Genomic DNA, 22,425 nt, shown 5'->3' with positions numbered 1-22,425 from the left:
TATTCTGGCGTATGCAGCGATACCAAATATGTTATCCAATCACCATTTGTTATAAATGTATTTATGAAAAAAAAAAAAAATTTCACACAAAAATCTACATTTCAGAAATTATACATGACTAACTAAACAGTAAACATTAAAACACAGACTAACATAATCCCATAAATACCGACATTAAGACAAAAACATATCACAATATTGGTTTAAATTCTTCTAACCTGCGTGTTTTCCCCCTATTCAAAGCCTGATCTGTATCTATATGGTGCTAGCTTTTCTGTTTTCTTCTTAATGTGAGTTATATATTCCAATTTACTTTTATAATTAACTACCTATTATATTTAATTTTTCAAATCTTTAATAAACGGTGAGTTTGTGTCTATCGTGATTCACTACTTTACGAATCCAATATTCTAAACGTCCCACGTATTGTGACCTAATACAAAAAATAAGCATCTTATGCTAATCTAAAAGTGATAAAGTGTGTCTTTATATAAAATATTATGAATTGAGTTCAGTGGTTTAGTGTCATAGGTTGATCACTACTCTATGAACCTAATATTCTGTGCATCTCCCATCCTATATCGTATTTCAAAACAAACACCCCTTACCAATCAGAGTGAGGTGGTATACCTCTATATATAAATTATTATTAAGTGTATCCTCTTATATCCTTAATTCTTATAAAAATAACCCCAAACATTAAAGGGTAGCCCGCATAGATAGTGCTATTCAGTACATCCTACCCTTCCTCTCCCTTTTGTCCTCCTCCCTCCCACCCCACCCCCCCATGCTTGCTAAAATTTTGGATTCTGAAAAATTAAATATTCTAGGCTAATTAGAGATTATAAAAAGCACTAGAGGTTATTTTCTTTTAGCTCCAAAATACCAAAATTGAGCACACTAAGGCATCCTACTCTAACCCTTCCTTATTCACATATTTGTATCTAGTTGAGGTGTGGAGTCATCCCATAGGGTACAGGGGAGTCAGTAATTTATTTCCTTAGTTATATGAAGACATCATTATTGATAAGTACTCCTCCAATCACCATTTACATACGAATGTGCAGTCTAGGTGTTCATATGTTAGGGCAGGGTCCTATTTCAAATTTTCCACTATTTTCAGCATGTAAAATATATTTAAAATAAATAAATATACAGGGTGCTTTTTAGAGACAACAAACTGTAAGGACCCATTTATAATTCTGCTGTGTGTTAACACATGTGCTAATGCGTGTTAACATGCTTTGCTTTCAGGCAGCTCATTGAAAATAATGGCTGCCAATGGACCAAAACCTCAAAAAAATCTGAGGTGTCACAGCCTTTCTAATGCAATACAACATACTATGCTGTGTTGCCATGTGTTATAGTGTACTGCAATGAGAGTTTGTGTGTTGCCTTAGTGCCTTGGTGTGCCACGCAAAATGAATGGCAATACAACATATGTAAAGTGCATTGTTGCGAACTACCACAACAGTAAGATGTAAATGGGCCCTAAGACTTTTGCACACCTTTGTTTTGATGCACCTGAATCCAGCTGATTTAAACTGAATGTTCAGTTGGCCTTTAATGTTAATATCGAAGAAGAGCTGCTAATATCATGCACACCTATATGTATAAAAGGACACAAACAGTTTGCAGAAAGTTGTATTGTATCTGATACGTATAGAACTTAGTTTTGCAGCCTAATGTGCTGTTAGTGGAGAAAAAAGGTTTGCAGTATTTGAAATACTGTAACTGCACCACAGCAAGTCGGCTGTCTTTAAAACTTTAACCCTACACCTTTTATTTAAACAGGTTCTGTGCTGCTAATCTCTAGACACATTCACATGGCCTCACATAACTGTTATTAAAGGTGTTTTTTTTACAGAAAACAGATCATAGTTTGTTTAGCTGTGCTTTGTGTTCAGCATGCCTGTTGTCATTTACCTCCTGAGTTGTACCTTTTCTCCATTTATGTGTGTATTGCTGCTTAGGGCCTTCCTCGACAGCAGTTCTCTAAGGAGAAGAATGCAAAGCGTGTTGGATCGCCTGGGAGGCTCCAGTCAGCAAAGCTCTATTCTCAATGTCCTTGGTATGTATTTCAGTTCGTAGACTTTTATATATTGAACTAGCCCACCTAGTGGTCATTTTTGGTGTAGCAGGTACATCTTTAAGTGTGGAAATGTTAATTGATAACACGGACCTTCACGCTTGAAAATAAATTGCTCCTCTTAAAACTTTCCTCTGGAGCATGAAAGTACCCCCCCTCCCCCTTTTTTTGTTTTGTCTGCCTACCTTTTTTTTTTATTACTGTTCACGTTCCAGCTTGCACCATGCATAATATGGTGCAAGGAGTGATTGGATACAGATACAAAGCCTTAAATACAATAAAGCTTTTTTTAAAAACTTACCTCTCCCACCATTGCTGTTTATGTAAAATTAGGAGAGGGCTGTAATAATGACCTTTTGGGCAACTCTTGTTCTGGTGCTGGGGAAGGGAGCATTGTTGCTTACACGGAGACAGCCAGTCAGTGGCTCTGCCTGCACACATCCTTCCTTCCATTGCAGCTCTGTCCGTGCACTAGAACTGGAAGTTCTTCAGGGTAGAATTCTTTTAATTAACGTAAGTTGGCAGCAAGGGTTTCAAATAGGCTTGTGGTATATATTTTGTTCTAATATGAAATGTACTTGTGTTTAATATGAATATGACATGTTATGCATTTATATAATTTATTCATATTGAAGCTCATTAGGTATATTTGTTAATTATATTTCTTAAGGTTATTTTTTTGCCATACAGTATCTCTACCTAAAAACCAACCCCAACTTTTTTTTTAATTATTATTATTAACAGATGCTTTCCAGAGAGCTCGCCGACGAATGCAGCTGGCTAGAGAGAGCCTTCCAAAGGCAATTTTGACCACTTCAAAGACATCACTTGAGCAGTCAACGGCCTAAAACCACTGTTTGTAATAGCAGTTGCAGCCTACGGACAAGCTTTGAAATGTGTACATATTATAAATATAAAAATTATTGCACCTTACATTTTGTACTGCTATCCTAAATATATATATAAAGTGTTTTTGTATGCATATGCCTCTATACTTCTTATTACTAAAGAGTAACTGCAGAAAAGGGGTTTCTCAGTTATGTGGGGCTGGGGCTGATTTCCCACCAAGTCTTTAATGTTGTTTTGGATCCTTGTGGGAACATTACTCTTCACTTTGGTGGTTGTGGAAGATTGCTCTGGGCTTATCAGAGTCTAAGGTCACATTTAAAAGACCTAAATGTTCTACAACTTTAAAAGTCACTCTTTGCCACTGTACTGCTGTAATAATGATCTTTGGAATATCACATTACACAGCTGCAGTAAAATGGTGTCTAAGGTCTCTGAGGGTAGGTTTTTAGATGTCCGTGATCTATAACTAGCCCGACTCTTAATACACTGCACTGCAGAGTACCTGGGCTGTGACAGATTCACTCAGCATCAGAAAGGAACGCTTGCCTTCTTCATTGAGGCTATGCATTCCTCTTTATAATTAGAGGATTCTGCTATTATTTTATAATTCTGCGATTTCTCGGTTCACATAAAACTGTGTCTGCAAGGTTTTTCTTCTATCTATTTTTGATTGATTGATAGATAGATAGATAGATAGATAGATTATATATACAACCTTGCTATGGCAGATATTATATATCCCTGTAGGTGATTATTGAGGGTCATTTGATGCTCCCACCTCGACCGACCCTGTCTCCTTGTGTCCTCCTTGTCTCTGCCTTATTGATTTTGGAGGGGGGATTGGTATTTATTTGAATAGATTACATTATAGATGGACATTGCAATTGTAGATTTTTATTATATTAGAAATTTAGATATATTATTAAATATTCGCTTTATATACGCACGCACGCACACACTATATTGCCAAAAGTATTGGGGCACCTACACGCACATGAACTTTAATGGCATCCCAGTCTTAGTCCGTAGGGTTCAATATTGAGTTGGCCCACCCTTTGCAGATATAACATGTTCAACTCTTCTGGGGAGGCGTCCACAAGGTCTAGGACTGTGTCTATGGGAATGTTTGACCATTCCTCAAGAAGCGCATTTGTGAGGTCAGGTACTGATGTTGGTCTCGCAATCTCTGCTGTAATTCATCCCATAGGTGTTCTATCGGGTTGAGGTCAGGAATCTGTGCAGGCCAGTCAAGTTCCTCCACCCCAAACTCGCTCATCCATGTCTTTATGGACCTTGTTTTGTGCACTGGTGCGCAGTCATGTTTTAACAATAAGGCCTTGTTCACACCAAGCGCAGAGCAGATCAGTTGCAGACCGGATCAAAACTGCGTCCAATGTATTCCAATGGTATTTTTTACTCCAGTTCACATCGCAGTGTGCAGGTCCAGAGCAGGTGAAAAAACTCCAGCAGGCCCTATTTTACCTGCTCTGGATCTGCAAACGCATCAAAAACGCATGCAAATGAAATGTCTGGAACGCAGCGAAAGCCCATTTTAAACTTTACATTTATTTATTTTAGCCAAAAACGCATCTAAAAGACTAGTGTGCGTGTGCAGAAACCTGACCGGATCTGCTCTGCATTTGGTGTGAACAAGGCCTAAGGGGTCATTTCCAAACTGTTCCCACAAGGTTAGGGGCATGAAATTGTCCAAAATGTCTTGGTATGCTGAAGCCTTAAGAGTTCCCTTCACTGGAACTAAGGGGCCAAGCCCAACCCCTGAAAAACAACCCCACACCATAATCCCCTCCACCAAACTTTACACTTGGCACAATGCAGTCAGGCAAGTACCGTTCTTGGCAGCCGCCAAACCCAGACACGTCCATCAGATTGCCAGACAGAGAAGCGTGATTCGTCAGTCCAGAAAACACGTCTCCACTTCCCAAGAGTCCAGTGGTGGCGTGCTTTACACCACTGCATCTGACGCTTTGCATTGCACTTGGTGATGTAAGGTTTGGATGCAACTGCTCGGCCATGGAAACCCATTCCATGAAGCTCTCTACGCACTGTTGTGCCAATCTGAAGGCCACACGAAGTTTGGAGGTCTGTAGCTATTGACTCTGCAGACAGTTGGCGACTTCTGCGCACTGTGCGCTTCAGCATGCGCTGACCGCGCTCTGTCATTTTACGTGGCCTACCACTTCGTGGCTGACTTGCTGTTGTCCCCAGTTGCTTCCACTTTCTTATAATACCACTAACAGTTGATTGTGGAATATTTAAGGCTCGTAGATCGACTCACATAATTTATCACTGTATGGGAAAGGTTTATTTTTGTTGGTTTGAGTCCTTGGAATTTTCCCCATATGCTTTTTCTGTATCACAAATTTTGTTGGGTTGGATCAATGTTTAGCTCTAAGTACCAAAAAGGCTCAGATATCTGCCTTGTTGGTCCTTTTTTTTTGACGTCCCCTTGTTTTTAATTCCTTGATTTTTGTGCTTTTTATTTAGGGATTTCCATGTGTGGTTCTTCCTGTTAGGTCTCCTTTTTCCTCTGTGGGATTTAAACTTGTCCTTATCTGTTCCTCCTCCTTTTGAAACTACCCAAGTCATTTCTTTGTCTTTGTTATGCTTTCTTGTGTCCATTACTTCGACTAGAAGGGTTTCCGAGTTGTCTGTTTTGATTTGTGGACAACCCTATTTGGTTCTTCATAAGAACAAGGTTTTTTTAAGACCGCAGGTTTCCTTTTTACACAAGGTGGTTTCAGCCTTCATTTAAATTAAGACATTGTTTTACCTTCACTTTGTCCAGCTCCTGTTCATCCTAAGGAAATTTCTCCTCATTGTTTGGATGTTTATCTGTCAGCCTCAGCTCCCTTTTAGGCATTCAGATTCTTTATTTGTTCCACCGCAAGGTCCAAGATAAGGTTGTTCAGCTTTTAGATCCACTATTTCTAGGTGAATTTGTCAGGTTGTCATTCAAGCTTATGAATTGCAGGATAAGGTTCCTCCTTTTTCTGCTCATTCTACTAAGGCAGTCAGTACTTTCTGGGCATTTCAGAATCAAGGTTCTGTTAATCAAATTGCAAGGCCGCAATTTGCTCTTCTGTTCACACTCTTGCGACGTTTGATCAAATTGATGTTTTTGCCTCTTCTGATGCTAGTTTTGGCAAAAAAGTTCTTTACGCGACTGTTTGCGTGTTTGGGCTGATTCTTCTAGTTTTTATGGTGCCCACCCCTCTGTTTTGGACAGTTTTTTGAAGGTTCCTATGTCTCAGAATTCTTCAGAGCTGTTTCCGTCAATGGAGGATAGAGAAAATAGGATTTTGTACTTACAGTAAAATCCTTTTCTCAGAAAGAGACTGTTCCCTCCCCTCATTTCCTTTCATACTGCTTGCTACAACTGTGATGTGGGAGGGTTTATGTCCCTAAAGTGACAGGGTTTTAACTTTTTTACATACTGTCCATTTCTCCTGAATGCAGAAGCATAGCTCTCCCAGAATTCTTCAAAGCTGTGTCCCTCAATGGAGTCCAAGAAAAAGATTTTATGGTAAGAACAAAGTCCTATTATCTTGTGAGTGTACTGGATAAACCTTATAAAAGAAAAACCCTTAAATCTGTAAACACGTGTGCAATTTATAGGAGATCCTGTTATAAACTGGTATAAATATTTGAATTCCCAATTGAAAAATAAACATCTGTATTGTAATGCTTAAGGCCCCATTCACACCAGGGCCGCAGCGGTTCAGCGCGATTTTTGATCACGTTTCAGCGCTGAAATGTAACGAAAAACACCCAAAACCATGCTGATCAGCATGTTGCCATTGAAATCTATTGGAAAACGTGAGAAAAAGTAGCTCAGGGAGCAGTTGGATTGAAACACGCGATTGCGTGAACGGGCCCCTTAGGAGTAAATGTGGTTTTTACTATTGGCAGTTCAGCGCGGAAAAATCCACGCGACCAAAACCGCCCTGGTGTGAACGGAACCTAAAGATTAATGCCCCTTTTGGGGTTTTTTTTTTTGTCATCTGTGCCCCATTGAGGAGATTTTCTTAACTTCCAGTCCTGCAGACATAATAGGTAAGATGAGATAAAATCTCTCCTCCGTGAGGGAAATTGGTTGTTATCCGAATTGTCCCCACTGGAAAATTTTCCCTCTTTTGCTGTTCAGGTGACAACTCAAAATTTTGAATTTACCCTCAATTTATTAGCGCCAGTGGTCAACAGGACAAATAAAGAGCAGATTTCTCTCATGGGAACAAAACATTCAATAAAAGCCCAATTATCTAAACCTACTAAAAAGTTTTGACTTTAAATTAGCCTCAAAGCTTCATTTGGTGTGCTACTAAAAGGCGTATCCCAATTCTGTGTCTGAACCTTGCTACCCGCTCTTCCTTCACCAATCGCACAATCACTTGAATATTAATGCACTAAATCAGCGTGAAAATGGTCCTTTACCGCCTCCTTCTTGCACTATGAAGCAGTATTCCAGATGGCTCCACACTGTGCTGCATATTCCATCTGCTGTGAGAAACTCTGTGAATGTTTGTTTTTTAAGATCGGAGCCCAAAACGCGTGTTCTTTCCAATTCAAACATACTATTGTAAAATACCTCATTATGGCCACAAGATGGAGCTGGGAAGCACAGCAAATGCATATATACTTCCTGTTCTCCTCTGCTTCATCTAGTGGTCATAATGCGGTATTACATGATGGCATTCAAAGTTACATTGGCCTTATAAAGAGGGTCCCTTTTGTTCCTGTCTGCAAAAGAATGGAGAAATAAATAAAAAGCAACTTCACTTTTTTTTTTTTTTTTTACTGATGCAGAGCACAACATCACACTGTAGTGCTCTGCAACACAGATGCATTGTGGAGGCTTGTTGTGGTCCCATTCAGAATAATTTGGCCCAATGCACCGACGTGCTTAAGGTGCGTTACTGCAATGCCCAAGTCTGTTTCCATATAGATTGGATATATTGAAGGAATAATTACTTAATTCACTTTTTATGCATCTGAGAACTTCTGTATATGAATGTTATTTTAACTACTCTAGACACACTATAAAGTATTCCCCACATGACAACTCTGCCCGATGAAAAATAATTCTGAGTGTTATTCTTACACCTTATTTAGCATTCCTGACTTGGCAAGATAAAATGGCTCTGTAGCTGGGTAAATTTCTAAAATATGCTCAAAGATGATGGCAAGTTTTTCCATTATCACTTGTTGGAAAATCTCTGTGCAACAGTCCTGATCTTGTAAGCCCCCCTTCACACCTTAGCATTCTGCTGCATTGCATTAAGTCATTCATTAACATGTTTTGCATTAAGACAACACATTAATTTTAAATGTGCTGGCAAGGCACCATAACGCAGGTACAAAAGGATCTTCAGCACATTGTTATTGCACTGCAAAGCAAGATACTATATTTGTGCATTAGGCTGCCATTTGGAATAGTGATACACTGCACGGCACAGTGTAGCATATGCTATTTGCATTTAAAGGGGAACTATGAGATGAGTGATTTCCACTCACCTCATAGTTCTAGCCGACCTGTGACAATGAGACTGTCACAGGTCGGCTCAGTAGATCGGGAGGTGAGCCAACACATCCCGGGTTCGCCCACCTCTCGATCCTGTCACGGCTCTCTGCCGTGGCAGGGGGAGGGGCTGGATTCCCCTCTCCCCGCTAGCTCTGGCGGAACGGACGGGGGCGGGTACAGCTGGCTCTGCCTCTAGATAGGCAGAGCCAGCTGTAACTCACGCAGCTGGGCGGATCTCGACATTGATGTCGGGATCCGCTCCAGCTGCGGCGTCTCAGTATACAGCGAGCTGTAGCTCGCGGTATACTGAGCCTAGGGTGACGGGAGGACGCTAGTTTGTGTCTTCCCGTTACCCTAAGGAGAACTATGGGGAAAAACACTGACCCCATAGTTCTCCTTTAAGCGATTGCATAGGTGTGCAGGGGGCTTAGGGAAGGCAAAGGAAGGTGTTAACACTTCTGTCTATTGGGTGAGCTGCATCAGAAACATTGGCGGTTGGAGTGCTGTAAAAGACAAGTCAGATGTCTCCCTGTCCATCATACTCAGGAAGACATTTAGAGGCAGCGCTAGTTTCATGCTGTGATAATCAATCTCTAAGGTCCGCTAACAATTCCCTGACTATACTCATTGAATCATTTCTACATCCTAGTAACCAATATTTGTGTCGTAATCAAACCTTAGCCTGCCGATAGCTAATTATAGCCATTAAACTAACAACTACTTGGGTGTGTCTTTCTTAACAAGTGCAAAGTCACTGCCAGATAACAGGTCTGACATGTGGACAGGAACAAACACTGGAATGGACATTATTGGCTAGAATGCTTGTCAAGTATGCAGCGCCTAAAGTGGAGACGTTCAGCACGAAGTTAGACATCAGTTATTTTTTTTAAGCCTGTTGCTGCGATTGTCTTCCTTCTTCCACTCGTTTCCGACAGTCCCTCCAATGTTAGTGCCAGTCTCTGATCCACTACAGACTCCTCGGGTGCCGCGGTGTCTGTCCAATGTGTGCGCTCCCAGGTGCGTCCATTGAGCTTGAGGGCCCAGTCACACCATATCCAGTGCGGTTCGCGCCCAGAACGCACTGTATCGCATAGATCGAGCAGGGCAGCGTTCTGGGATGGGGCATGTCAGTGCCATTCATGTCAATGGCACCGCAGACATGCCCCCCACCCGCAATGGAACACGAGGTACAGGAATGCCCTCCATTCCAGCGCAATGTGAAAAAAATAGTGCATGCAGATTTTTCAGTGTCTGTTTTCTCCCCTCCGCTCTACTGCGCTTGCATCCGCACACTTCCACCTTCACAGCCGTTCGGGAGGCGAGAGTTCTTTAGCTGGGAGCGAGCAGCGTTGGAACAGGTAAGTAATGAGGTATTTGCCTAATTTATTTATTTTTTAATCAGCGGCCATAGAGCTTCTGCTTGCTAGCACTAGACATATGCCAAAAAATAAGAGACTTTAATTATATTTTATATATAAAAGACTTTATATATTAAAGATACTTTTTATTTTTATATTTTATTTTATATTTTAATGATATATTTTTTTATAGGTTAGAAAATATGAAATTACACTTACCTGCTTACCTTGGGAAATATCTCCATGTCACCTCTTCCCCTAAATTTATACGTGAAGCCCTATGAACAGTATATTTATTCAAAGATAAAATCCTTGTTTGGGTTAAATAAAAAAAATAGAAATGCAGGATCAAATGTTTTACTTTAAAATGTCATGTCAAAATGTGTAGCGCCCACAAAAAAATGTATTTGATCATGTGATCGTTTATAGTAATAAAATCATTAAATCCCAATTGAACGTTCAGTTTAAATTGTCTTAGTGCATTCTGGGAGCATCAATTAAATCATCTATGTGCAGCTTGTGTTACCGTTTCTTTTCAGTAGAAAGCTACTAAAGGTGCCAATACACTGTACAGTTATCGTACGAGAATCGCGGGAAATCCCGCGATCGTACGAGAATCGCAAAGTGTATGGAAGGCGTGCGACCGTTTCTACTGTACGGTCGCACGTCTTCCGTCGAACAAGCAGGCTGGAAAACCCGCCGAGAATCGTACGATACTTGTCGGGTTAGTGGCGTGTTTGTTCAACAACTGCCGAACGGGCCAGTGTGCGCACACTGCCCGTTCAGCATTGCAGTCATCGGAAGCCCGCCCCTCAGCTGGGCGTCTTTGTGATGATCGCATCTACGATCTGCCTGTCTAAGATGGGCAGATCGTACGTTTTTTTAATTACTTTACAACCATCGCAAGACAAAAGTCTTGCGAGGGTTGTACAGTGTATGGCCACCTTTAGAGTAGAAAAGCCTGTCTCCCGACAGCATATGGCAGAGAAGGACATTTGCTCGTTGTGGGGAAGCAGTGGTCTCTCTGCGGAGGTCCCACACACACTGGGGATTAGAGCTATAGTTCTGCAATCAGCGAACCTCTTCTTCTCTGCTTATTGGAGCTTTGACTTAGCATTGGGGGGGTTGGCATCGGTATTCATCTCACCAATATTCAGGGGACAGCGGCCAGGGCCCTGTGCAGCCTGTATCCTGTGCACTGCCTCCTCTGCAGAGTGATCTCCTCCTCTGCTGCCTTTCACATAATTCCTTCAGGCCCAGAGAAGGAGATGGAGCCACACAGAGAGCACGGCCAGGCACAAGGTGAAGCTGCACAAGCTAAATCATTCATCAAATTCATATGTAATACTTGGACTCTGCAAATGAAAGTAAAAGATTACACAGCAGGTTTTAATTAAGATAAAATAAATGGATGTTCCCTAATCCCTTCTACACTAGTCTAGTAGTCCTCCTTGGTGACCTCAGACATGCTGGGATTTGTGTTCCTCCAGAGACCACAAGTATACTAGGACTAGGAGTCATGCCTGTGGCTGTCAAGAGTCTTGCCATGCCACAAAAGCTGTTGTGCCGGCCTGCCTATCCTTGGGTTAGAACCTCTGCTGGGTTTCTACTGTTACCTATATGCCATGATGAGGATTATTGTGCAAAACATGACTGGTTTAACCAAAAAAAATTATTTTTTTCATCACTTTTCCTTTATTTTAGCTCTTCAAAATAAAAAATAAATAATTTAAAGGTTAGAAAAAAGGGCGTGTACAGTAAAACATGACACTAAGAACAGTTGGTTTTGCCCCATTCTTACTACAGCTTCACTGAACATACAAGAAATACAATAATATGTACAAGATGTTATTGACTTAGACTGTACCGCAATGAAATGTATACATGTTTTTACCGTTATATCGAATATATGTACAATAAAAATTATTTTATATATTGATCAAATCAAGTTTTGGTGTTATACCTCTCAAAAAAACCCCACTTTTCTGTATGTAGTCACTGAACATACAAGCAATGCAATTTATTTGATAAATAAACCCCTTAAAGGCATAGTCCACGTTTAAAAAAATAATAAATGCACATATATGTGTAAAATATATTTATTTATTTTCTTTGGAGCCAGTAAAGCATTGCAATGATGATCTGCTGATCAGGTGCAGTGCTCGGTCCCCTGCAGATTCTCCCTTCCATCCCTGTCCATACCAATGTACAGATGTTCAGTACCGGGGGAAAAAATAAAGTATAATTGGACTTGTATTCCACTGAGTACTACAGTAGCAGATGAGACTTGTAGTTTCTCCATTCACAGATCCTGTTAAAGGACCTGCCAATGGATGACGCAGCCTCACACGCGGCACCATGTGGATTATAACGTGTGCAAAAGACACATGAAAGGCCTTGGCAGCGAAAGGGTTAAAGCGAATCTCTTGGTGAAATGTTCTTAACCCTTGCAGTAGGTGTACCCCAGCACTGCAAGGGTTAAGTGCTTGTTTTTATTTAGGCACTAACATAAATAAAAGTTATGCTTACCCAATCCTAGACCGCTCCCTTCCGCCTCACTACCCCCTCCACTGCAGTGGTCTAAGGATCCTCGAATCAGCACGTTCTACACAATGTATAGGATGTGAGGACGCAGAGAGAATGAAGGACAAGACAAGCTGGAGGGAGCGTCGTCAACGCTGAGGTTCAGGAGAGTATAACTTTTTTCTTTTATACACTAGATGAAAATGAGCAGTTAACCCTTGCATTGCAGGGGTAGCCCTACTGCAAGGGTTGATACATTTTTTACCCGGAATTCTTCTTTACAAGGTTCACAAAACGCCCACATGACATGACATAGGTATGAGCTCTCAGTGAACAAGTAATAGTGACCTAGACTTTGATCACCTTATATAATGTGTTCAATTTTAGGGGGAAAGTTTTTGATATCTTATATGTAATTGCTCTTGTCCATCAAATAATCATCTGTGGAGAGTGAGCTTCCAACAAGCTGAAAGCATGTTCATTCCTTCATTTCTATTGGTCATCAGCGATCATTTTCCCAGACCGCTGAGCATGTTGTTGTTCATTGGATTCTCAGAGTGCGGTCGGCCTTATATACAAAGAGAGAGAGGGTTGGTGGTCAAACTTCCCCCCTGCCATATTAATTTCTAGGACGACAATCTCTCTCCTGCCATGCAGATGACATCATTGTAGAATGAGAATGTTCAGTCTATCTCTTGATTCTTCAAGTTATCTCCTGATGTTCTGCCCCATCGCACACTTCCGATCTAGCTCTCTAGTTATCAAAGAGAAAGCGATGAGCCAATGAGATGTGAGCAGCAGTGAGGCTGGCCCCGCCCCTCCTCCTGCCAGTCTCAGCAGGCTGTCATTGTTCCTGACACCGGGGCCCTTCTTCACTAATAGGCCGCTTTGGTGTGCGGAAAAAGGCTTAGGAACGTCATCACGGTGGGTTTGGTTACCCCGGGAAAGAAATAAAAATCGAACAGGCAAAAGCGCCGGAGCGTGCGTATTACATTCGTATTTGTTTATCGCAATAAAGTTCCTCGAATTAAAAAAAAACGTCAATATTAGTGACATCTGCGACCCCGTTGCGCGCGCTACAACCAACCTTGCTAAAGAAAGGTAAAAAGGAAAGGGGCGTTATACCCGGAAGGCGAGGGCCAATCGGAAACGGGAACGGTAAAACCCGGCTTCGCTAAACACCAATGGAATTATTGACTAGGACGACAGAAGGCGTGGTCGGCCTGTCGGCGTATTCATGGTTGTATGTGCGACGGTGAGGAGGAGGAGGGAGCCGGCGGCGGAAGGGAATCTCCCGCCATTTTTCAATCCCTTCTTTTCTTGTGTGTGTAAGGAGTCCGGGCGGGAAACCGGAGGGGGTTGCCCGTCATAGAAAGCGTTTTCTTTCCCCGCTACGTCATCGGCAGCCACTGACTAGGACCGCCGCTGTCTCCGGAGCCACGCATCGTCCCTTCGCGCTGCTTTCGGGATGGCGCCGCTGCTGGGCCGCAAGCCTTTCACGCTGGCCAAGCCGATGAGCGAGCCACCGCCTGAAGGAGAGGAAGTGTTCACTGTCGAGCACACGAAGGAAGCGTTCAGGAGCCTGGAGTATCCTTACTGCCCATTGCGGGAAGCCTGACCTCGGTATCACCAGGGGGGAGAACACGGGAGGGGGATGGGAGCGCTGTGCCACCGGGAGCAGTACGGGACATCGCTGTGGCCATCTGTACATAGAGGAGCTCTGATCGCGCTGCTGGGTTTGTTGGAGAGTATGTGTGGCAGACATCTGTATTATACAGGCAGGAGGGGATGGAGGCATACCCACGTTTGTCACATGAAGAATCACCGAGCCGGTTCGTAGTAATCTTGTAACCTCCCTGCCCCCCGATAATCTGTTTAAAGAAGAACTCTGGGGATAAATATTTGTAACCCTTGTTGTGGGGCTACCCCTGCACTTCAAGGGTTAAGTACTTGTTTTTGTCCAGTGATGAAGACACTGTACTTACCTGAACCTTAGAGTCGGCTTCCTGTAAGACCGGTCCCTTCAGTGCCGCTTCAGCCTGAGTCATCTCATCCTATACAGTGTATTAAATGTGAGGATGCTGATGGACATGCCATCTCTAGAGCAGAGGAGGAGACTTGTTGGAGGGAAACAAGCACTTAACCCTTGCAATGTGGGGGTAGCCCCATACGATTATCTATGCCTGGAGTTCTTCTTTAAATGATTTCTGCCATTATATAGCTTATTTTACACAGTGATATCATCATTGGGTCTCTGCTTTTCTATGAAATGCAGACAGGTTATGGCTGGTTGTAGGGGCCAGCAGGGTGCTGTATATAGCTTCCTGAAAACATCACAGCACCGTGCCTCAGGACTACTCTCCAGAGCCATCAGACCTGATGCAAGCTATAGAAGGCTGGCTCCTGGGAGGAGTTATGCAAATATCAAAATGCCTTGATGGGTGGATGATGTTTTGGGTGGGTGGGAGTTTCTAGACAGGCATGCAAACTGACCTAGGTAGTGTCCACGTGTAAGGCTGAGCCTCTGTAAGAACTGAAATCCAATGAATGGGGACAGTTGGGCTAGGAAGGAAAGCTCTAGATGATGATGGATGTCCTCCTGACAGGAAATGAGAGCTGTGACTACCTGTAGCTTCTAATACATGAGAACTCGGTGTGCAGTGAAATCAGAGTGAGCAAGTTCTAATACAGGAGAGGGGTGGAGGTCACCTTTAACTGGACTCGTTCTGCCATGCTGAAGACGTTTCGTCATTCGTCCAGGTAGCTTCTCTACTTGGATGAGCGGGGAAGTGTCTTTAATGTTCTAGAACAAATCAAATGCACCTGTAATCACCCCTGTCATGAAACATATTGTTATTGTAGATACCTGAATTAGACTTGCAGACTACTGTACAGCAGAGCTCAAGGAGGGTAAGGAAGAAGCAGCACAGGGAGCCAGTCAGGTGTGCTATTTGTTCAAGGGGGTATACTCCTATCAGGAGAAAGTGACTGAGAGGTGAATTCATCAGTGTGCTGCTTCTCCTTTCACTGTCTAGTCACATGGGGCCTGTAAGTGTTATGTAACTGCAGCAGAGAAAAATCAGGTTCCCTCCCTTGCTATGTGGGACTGTGCTGTATGACAAAGCTGTGTAAGTGTCAGGACTGGATGGACGGAGACAGCTCTCATATCAATGTATTTCGAGGTCTGATTAGCTATAGCATGACCTAGATAAATGAAACCCTTCAGGCATCAGAGCACAGGTTTCTAGTCTATCATTAAGTTGATTACAATGTTTCTCCTGTACTCTGCTGGCTTTTATTCCTTGTTTGGATTGTTTAGGAAAGATATTTACCTATGTAGAGAAGGGGGAGAGGGATGTTTGCAGAACATGCTCACATGCAGTCCTGATGCTGCCAGTGATGCTGTAGTTTGTTGTGTACAGTGGCCTGTGACTTGGTGTCTTGCTCTGTCACTTCTATTCAGATCATTGAATCATTCTTATTGAGGAACGCTGAACCCTGGCACAGTTGCTGTAAGGACACTCCTCTGTTTGTGCCATATGTAGCCCAGGCGCATCAAGTCATTTGTAAGAAGTTCTGAATCTTGCATCCACACAAGGATGACATTGTTTCACAGGATGTGTCTTGGATTTATTCACAATCATTCTGAAAATGTTCTATAAACTGATATTGGCCATATTAGTCCACGTGAAACTGTCTAAATTTCTACTAACAGTTCTGGGAGAACTTCCTCCTTCTGTTCCAATCAGTAATCAAGTACTACATGGGCCAGATCTCCCAAAAGCTTGTCTAGATCAATGTTCTAGAAATGTTTCTGCAGGCCAATAAATGTGATCGCTTTTATATATAGTAAACGATCCTCCAATTCATGAATAATATAGATCATTATATACATTACATATCACGAAGAACTTGTATTCTCTTCCAGACGTGATACTGGGCTTTTGCGGTGCTTTGTCTTAGCAGGCAAATGATGTGTGAGAGCAGCTCTTCCCATCTGTGATGCTGATCCTGCTTCTGTTCTTCACTTTGTTTTGTGGGAGAGGCCATTGCCTGGAATGCCATTCTATTGTTCTTACATGTGGGGTTATAAGTGTTGTGTGCCTGCTGTGCTTAGTATGGACTGCAGATCCATGGCAGCGTCTGTAGTACCGTGTAAAAGTTTTCCACGCATGGAATGGAGCCGGACTATATGAAAGTTTAATACAAAGTTATATAGACAAACAGTTGTACTACACCCAGTATTTGTAGACAGGGTTTAAAGCTTACAGGGTCAGCATCCTTTCTACTTGTGCATGGGTCATATCCATTGATTTAGCTTGTTGGAGAACTCTGTTTTTGTGGTTGAGAATGGTGCAGTTTTGCTGTGAATGATATTTTGCTTTTATAACTTTGTTAAACCAGAATACAGCAATCCTTACAATTTTTTGCTTATTCAGTCTGAATACATTGCTAAAATCCTGGTTCATGAGGTTAACAATATTGCATACCATTGTCAGTCTGTATAATTTTACGTCCCTTTTCACATAAGCGGACCGATTGGGTCCACCTGTCAATTTTTAGTTTTTTTTGTCGGCCCGATCGGATGCTCTATGGGCAGCCATGTGTAATTGGACGAGTGTCCGTTTACACCCTAGGTCTGGAAAAACAAACAGATCGGAGATCTGTTTCGACGGACCGGATTGTGCTAGACCGGGGCAATCTGATCTATTACTTCCTATTCCCCATAGACACACATGGGGTCCGGCAGTATCAGTTTTTTTCCTAAGGTGTTAAATTCTACGATAAAGTGTAGTGGTTTTGCATACTGAAAAATTCCTAAATCTGGGCTTTTCAGTTAGCTTGAAATATCAGTTTGTGTTACTTTTACTTGTAAATGACCCATGCACACATTTATCTCAAGGGGTGAGATGCCTGCAGAATTCCGGAGGTGGTCCGCTTAGTCCAAGGAGCCAGTGGACACTTTCTAGTCACTTTGGAAAACGTGCTTCCTGAATATAGAGCGGCAGAAAAAAGCACCAGCGCTGTGATCGCTTGGCTGCTAACACTTTGTGTAGGCCTGAGTAAGTTTCATATGTTCTATGTTTATCTAGTTCACGTAAACACAGCTTCCATTGATATAAAGCAGTGTTGAATATTTAACTACTGGAAGTTAGAAAGATTTTGGATGACTATTTGTTCTGAGTGAACAGAAATAAACATGTACAATGCTTTGAGCCCTGTGGGAATTTTGCCTAACTTGAACCAGCCAGTGTGCCCATCAGAACCGGGAAAGTTTGTTTGTTTGTTTTTTGGATAGAGTATGGAAGGGGTAAAACCCGTCAGTTTGTTTGCTGTCTGGGTCCAGTTGAAGAGATTTTCTTTGTTTCCTTGCCAGGAAGTGAGGAAATCTCTGCAATGTGCGGGGAATTCGCCTTAGAGATTTGTCACTTAAATGTATGTCCCTATTGGAAAATGTACCCTTACCTCTTGCTGTGGTGGAGAATTTCCATCACCTTCTGTATCTGCGAGAGATGCTAATAGGACTCGGAAAGCGTGAAACTATCAGTGGGGACACAGCAATAAAAACCTGACAGGGGTTCTTAAACTTCCATTCTTCACTGGGTGGGATTTTTATCAACAATGGAGCAAAGAGAGCAAAGAGAATCTGGAGCAGTAGCCTACAGCAACCAATGAGTATCTCTTCAGTTTAAGCTTTGAAAATGAAATCTAGAAGCTGATTGGTTGCCATGGGCAACTGCTCCAGATTCTGTCAGCTCCACTTTTGATCCCCCTCATATGTTTAAAACAAATGTAAGAAATTAGCTTGCAAATATAGTTATTTTACTTTCATATTATTGGGGATGTGCAAGATAAATCCCAGAGCCTCATTGTTCTGTTGGTACAGCTCTGGCCCTGTGTGAAATGTGCTAACGCTATATACACGCTAATGAATGCAGCTAAATGTGTCTAAACCCAGGATCCTCTTACCGTAGGGAAATACTTCCCAGATCACTTCTCCTGTGTGCATGAGCCCCATCCCTGTTTCAGATGGTTTGACAGGACTACCTGTCACAAAGAGACCTTCAGAAGTGTTTTTGCATCAAGTCAGAAGAGACCTTTATCTGACCGGGTAGCCTGCCGGCCCCCATGGAGGATTAGATCTAAATATAATAGTCCTGTATTTTGGCTTATGTAGAGTATGTGCTTGGAGTTTTTTTTTCCTATGTTGATGAAAAGGCACTGCACTTAAGTAGAGTATATGCGGGTAGATTTTCACATGGATGTTTGTACCAAAAAGCCGTCGGAACGATCGAGAATGCCAACCGGGGCTTGGTGATTTGACGTTCAAAATTTTGTTTGCCGTTTTTTATATTTTACTTTTTGGAATGACGTTTTTTGAACGAAAATGACATTCACTGTTAGACTTTTGTTCATGTTGAGGAAAACATTTCCAACGTGCTGCTTCAAATTTTTTCATCACTGCGGTAGAAATCGATCAATTTCACCTCCTCAACAATTAGAAAGTTGAACTAGCATACCAAAATCGATTTAGTTAGTTCCAAATTCTAACTGTGTATAGCTATAGCTGCTGCTGGTCAGCTGAATTCCTTTGTACATTTGTGTATCTGTTGTGGTCTTTGTTAGAGGGATGTTTACCAAGTCCTATCAATTGGCTGTAGGTATTATGAAGGGCTCTCCTTGTTCAACAATGTTTAAAATCACGTAAGCTGGGCGATTGAGACTCCTTAGTTTGTGGACCGGAATGGATTTATTTTTTGCTAGAACAAGGGTGGAAAATGAATATGGAATCCATGAGCCAGCTGGTTTGTTTTTTGTTTTTGGAGCCAGCTCCCATGACAAGAAGAGAACCTCGGAGTTAGATGCTATCTGTAATTTGTAAGAAGCATCGGCTGCCTGGCTCTTGGGATTTGCCCGGTCCTGTACTGGAGTGCCCAATGCTTCTGAGCGGCTACTAACATTGATTAGTCTGATCATGTTTTTACCTCCTTTTCTTGTTTTATGGCCCTGTACATTTTAAGCAGCTCAGCATTTTCACCTTGGCTGCTGAAGCTGCTCAGATATTGGGCCCATGGATAAACCAATCGGTGAGTAGCCAACCCAAGCTCCGCCCACAGCCCTATAGAAGGACATCACATGGCTCTATCTGCAGGAGCTTGGAGAAACTATGTAAAAGCCCTGCTCAGTCCCCCCACCCCCTCCATTATTGTCATTATTATAGGAGGGTGCAGGAGCAGCTACATTTACTATTAAAAAGAGATGCATTACACTTTTAAGACCTTTAACATGCCAACTTGCTTTGAAAATCCCCATTTAATTCTGATAAAAGAGGTTCTAAATGGACTTCAAAGTGACATGGTCACCTTGCACATTCCATTGCAGTCAGCATTCAGGGGTGGGGGAGAATATGACCATGTGGCAGTGCTCAGGTCCATCACTAGGCCTGAGCATTGACATGTGACGGAGAGATGCCATGTTTCACCTAGCACCCAATGGCAGTTGCCACTGGATGATTTTAGTGCCCACTGTGATTGAAGAATGAACAGCAGCAAATCGCGAGGTAAATATCGTTAGGTCAGGGGGGCCATTTTGCAAAGGCAAGGTGGCAGAATCTCTGGTTACATTGATATTGTGCTGAGAAGTGATACACCCTGTATAGCAAACATCTTAAAATGCAGTTAAAATGTTTGTAGTTTTCTCCAGCCATTCTTGTAAGACCCATACCTCCTAGGTAAGCTCACTGGAGAGCAGTGATGATGCCAATTTGCAGTGAATAAAAAGGCAGAGAGTTCATAAGGAAGCCACAAAATGGAACCGGGAAGATTGTCAGGTGGTGGCTGTTCATTGTGAAGAATGTGTGCAAATAAAATTGGATGTACGTTACAAATCCTGAGGCGGGTAGAAACCATGTGTTAAATTGTGTATTAGCTGATGGCTGGAATTTTTCTTTAACAATAAAAAATTACCCCCAGCATTGCCCCCTCTCCTACACTCTCTAAGGGTCAAATGCTTGTATAGTCTGGGGGGAGAGAAATGAGCACTTTATTTCTCGGGTCCCGCAGGCAGCTGCTGTGCTCTACACCCAGTTTCCTGAAGTCTTTCTTACACCACGCATGCCGACACTGTCACGCACAATGCAGGCCCGCTTTTATCCCTGAGCAGGGGGAGCAAGGAATAAGGCTAGTATAGCTCCTTATTTCTTCACCCCTAGATGAAAGGAGCATTTGACCCTTGCAGTCTAGGGGAAAGAAGGGGGCGGAACAGAGGGGGCCACCACAAGGGCCTTTTTTTTAGCTTTGAAGCTACTGTCGCTAGATTAAAAAAAAAAAACCTTTCAGAAGCCTTCCTTGCAAAGAATCCAAACAAGTGTGTTCAACCTGCAATTTGACAAGCCTTGTAAAAGGACATTACTTGAAATAGAAGTTTTGTTTTTCTGTGTTCTGTCCATTAGCTGATAGGCAGCTGCCTCTATAGCTCTGACCTGCTTCTCTGGGCTGAATGGGTTTTAGTCTGACGTTTGCAGATTTATGGAATCAAGCTGCATTTGAAGTATTGCTCAACATCACGGAGACAAAGCAGACACTTCCTGGTTAGAGCTGTGCTGCTTACATCAGATTGGTTCGGGAAGTGAGTCAGAGGATTTCATGCTTGTGAAATAACCATGATTTACATTTTTACTGTGATTCCTTTTCTCTAACTTTCCGAGTCGAAAAATGAACGGAAAAAAACCCAGTAAAGAAAGAAGTGTTCTACTTACCTGCTCCACTTCAGATCATCATCTATCTTAACCCCTTCATGACTTTCTAAAACCATTGAAAGGAACTCCAGGATTATGAAGAATTAACCCTTGTAGAACATGAATAAAACCTCACCTGAGTCCTGTAGCAGTTACCGCTCACCTTTCTTCCCCTCCTCTGGCTGTAGTATGTCCCTCAGCATCTTCACGTCTAATAGACCTCTATTAGACTTGATGCTATTAGTGTCCTCACTAACTCAGAGATGATTTGAGGATCTACAGTCGAGTGATACACAAATAAGATACATTTTTGTTATTAAGGTACTTGAATGTATTTAGATTTAACTCCTGAGTTTAGTGCCATTTTAAAATTGTAATGCTGCCATATGCAGTACAGTGTTGTGCGCACGCTCTGTAAGTATACGTACAGAATGCCACGCACCTTCTCACGTCACCACTGGAAGCCGCCCTACGTGACGGGTTTTTTTTTGTCCGTTTGAGGGGCAGCACCAGCATGTTGAATGGCATATGCTTCCTTTCCCCATGTGATCGTTTGCGTATTTTAACATATGATCGCAACCGTGCCAATTGGCTCTGACTGTGTGTTTGGGACATTTAACCCCCCCCCCCCCCCCTTTTCCTGCCAAAATCTTACAGTTCAGCAGGGTTCAAGTATCACATGTGACCACTTTATTTCTGTATTTGGCACCAACACAACTGTATTTTAGACATTTATTTCATGTAAGCTGTAGATGGTTGCTTACATTATAGGTTTAATGACGCATTAACATTTTGCCACTGGTAAAAGTTATTTGTGGTTAGCAGAGTGTTTTGATATCGGCTATGATTTTCTTTGCATTCATGTTGTGCTCTGCTACGTGGATGACTTTGCACTGATTACTTTAAATGAGCTTTTACGAACCTGAGCCTTAGGCTAATCCTAAATCCATGATGACAGGAAGGTTCTAGATCATGGCATGCTTATTCATCTTCTTTCTCTCTGTATTCATGGATTAAGGCTTTTCTTCCCTAGAAGCCAGTGAAAGTATTGCAGAAAATGAATTCACTTGAATTGTTTTTATTCTGAATTGATTAGTAAAGGGTTAATATCTGATGTTTTGTTATAGTAAGTAGGTCTTAGTTAAAGGGAATTTGTGCGGGGTGTTTTTTTTTTTTTCCCATGTAAAATATATTGTTGGTGTTCATCTTTAGGGGGGACGGCCTTTTTCCGTATATGTAGATAAATCAAAACTCCTGATCTGCTTACTCCCAGAGATATGCTTTTTTTTTTTTTTTTTTAAAGTAAGGGTTCAGGAAACAACAAAAAGGA

General features: G+C 42.1%; 2 protein-coding genes across 4 annotated transcripts in view; both read left to right on the top strand.

The window, feature by feature from the left end:
* Positions 1 to 3,069, top strand: part of MKS1 (Meckel syndrome, type 1) — a 30,649-nt gene extending 27,580 nt beyond the window's left edge. Inside the window, exons 17-18 of one of the 2 annotated variants that reach the window (XM_018557145.1) lie at positions 1,974 to 2,071; positions 2,834 to 3,069. In XM_018557145.1, the coding sequence (XP_018412647.1) occupies positions 1,974 to 2,071; positions 2,834 to 2,937 (202 nt within the window). In that variant the 3' untranslated portion in view covers positions 2,938 to 3,069. The remainder of the gene's footprint in view (positions 1 to 1,973; positions 2,072 to 2,833) is intronic. The other variant, XM_018557146.1, reaches the window with a different exon arrangement.
* A 10,183-nt stretch (positions 3,070 to 13,252) lies between these two features.
* The window catches only part of BAZ1B (bromodomain adjacent to zinc finger domain 1B), a 36,525-nt gene continuing 27,352 nt past the window's right edge, over positions 13,253 to 22,425 (top strand). The window contains exon 1 of one of the 2 annotated variants that reach the window (XM_018557142.1): positions 13,253 to 13,945. In XM_018557142.1, coding sequence (XP_018412644.1) covers positions 13,827 to 13,945 — 119 coding nt within the window. In that variant the 5' untranslated portion in view covers positions 13,253 to 13,826. The remainder of the gene's footprint in view (positions 13,946 to 22,425) is intronic. The other variant, XM_018557141.1, reaches the window with a different exon arrangement.

The sequence above is a fragment of the Nanorana parkeri genome, unplaced genomic scaffold (assembly GCF_000935625.1).
Source record: "Nanorana parkeri isolate BGI_ZX_2015 unplaced genomic scaffold, ASM93562v1 scaffold269, whole genome shotgun sequence".
Classification (NCBI taxonomy): domain Eukaryota; kingdom Metazoa; phylum Chordata; class Amphibia; order Anura; family Dicroglossidae; genus Nanorana; species Nanorana parkeri.
Note: the sequence above shows the minus strand (reverse complement) of the source record. Positions and strands in the feature narration are given on the sequence as shown.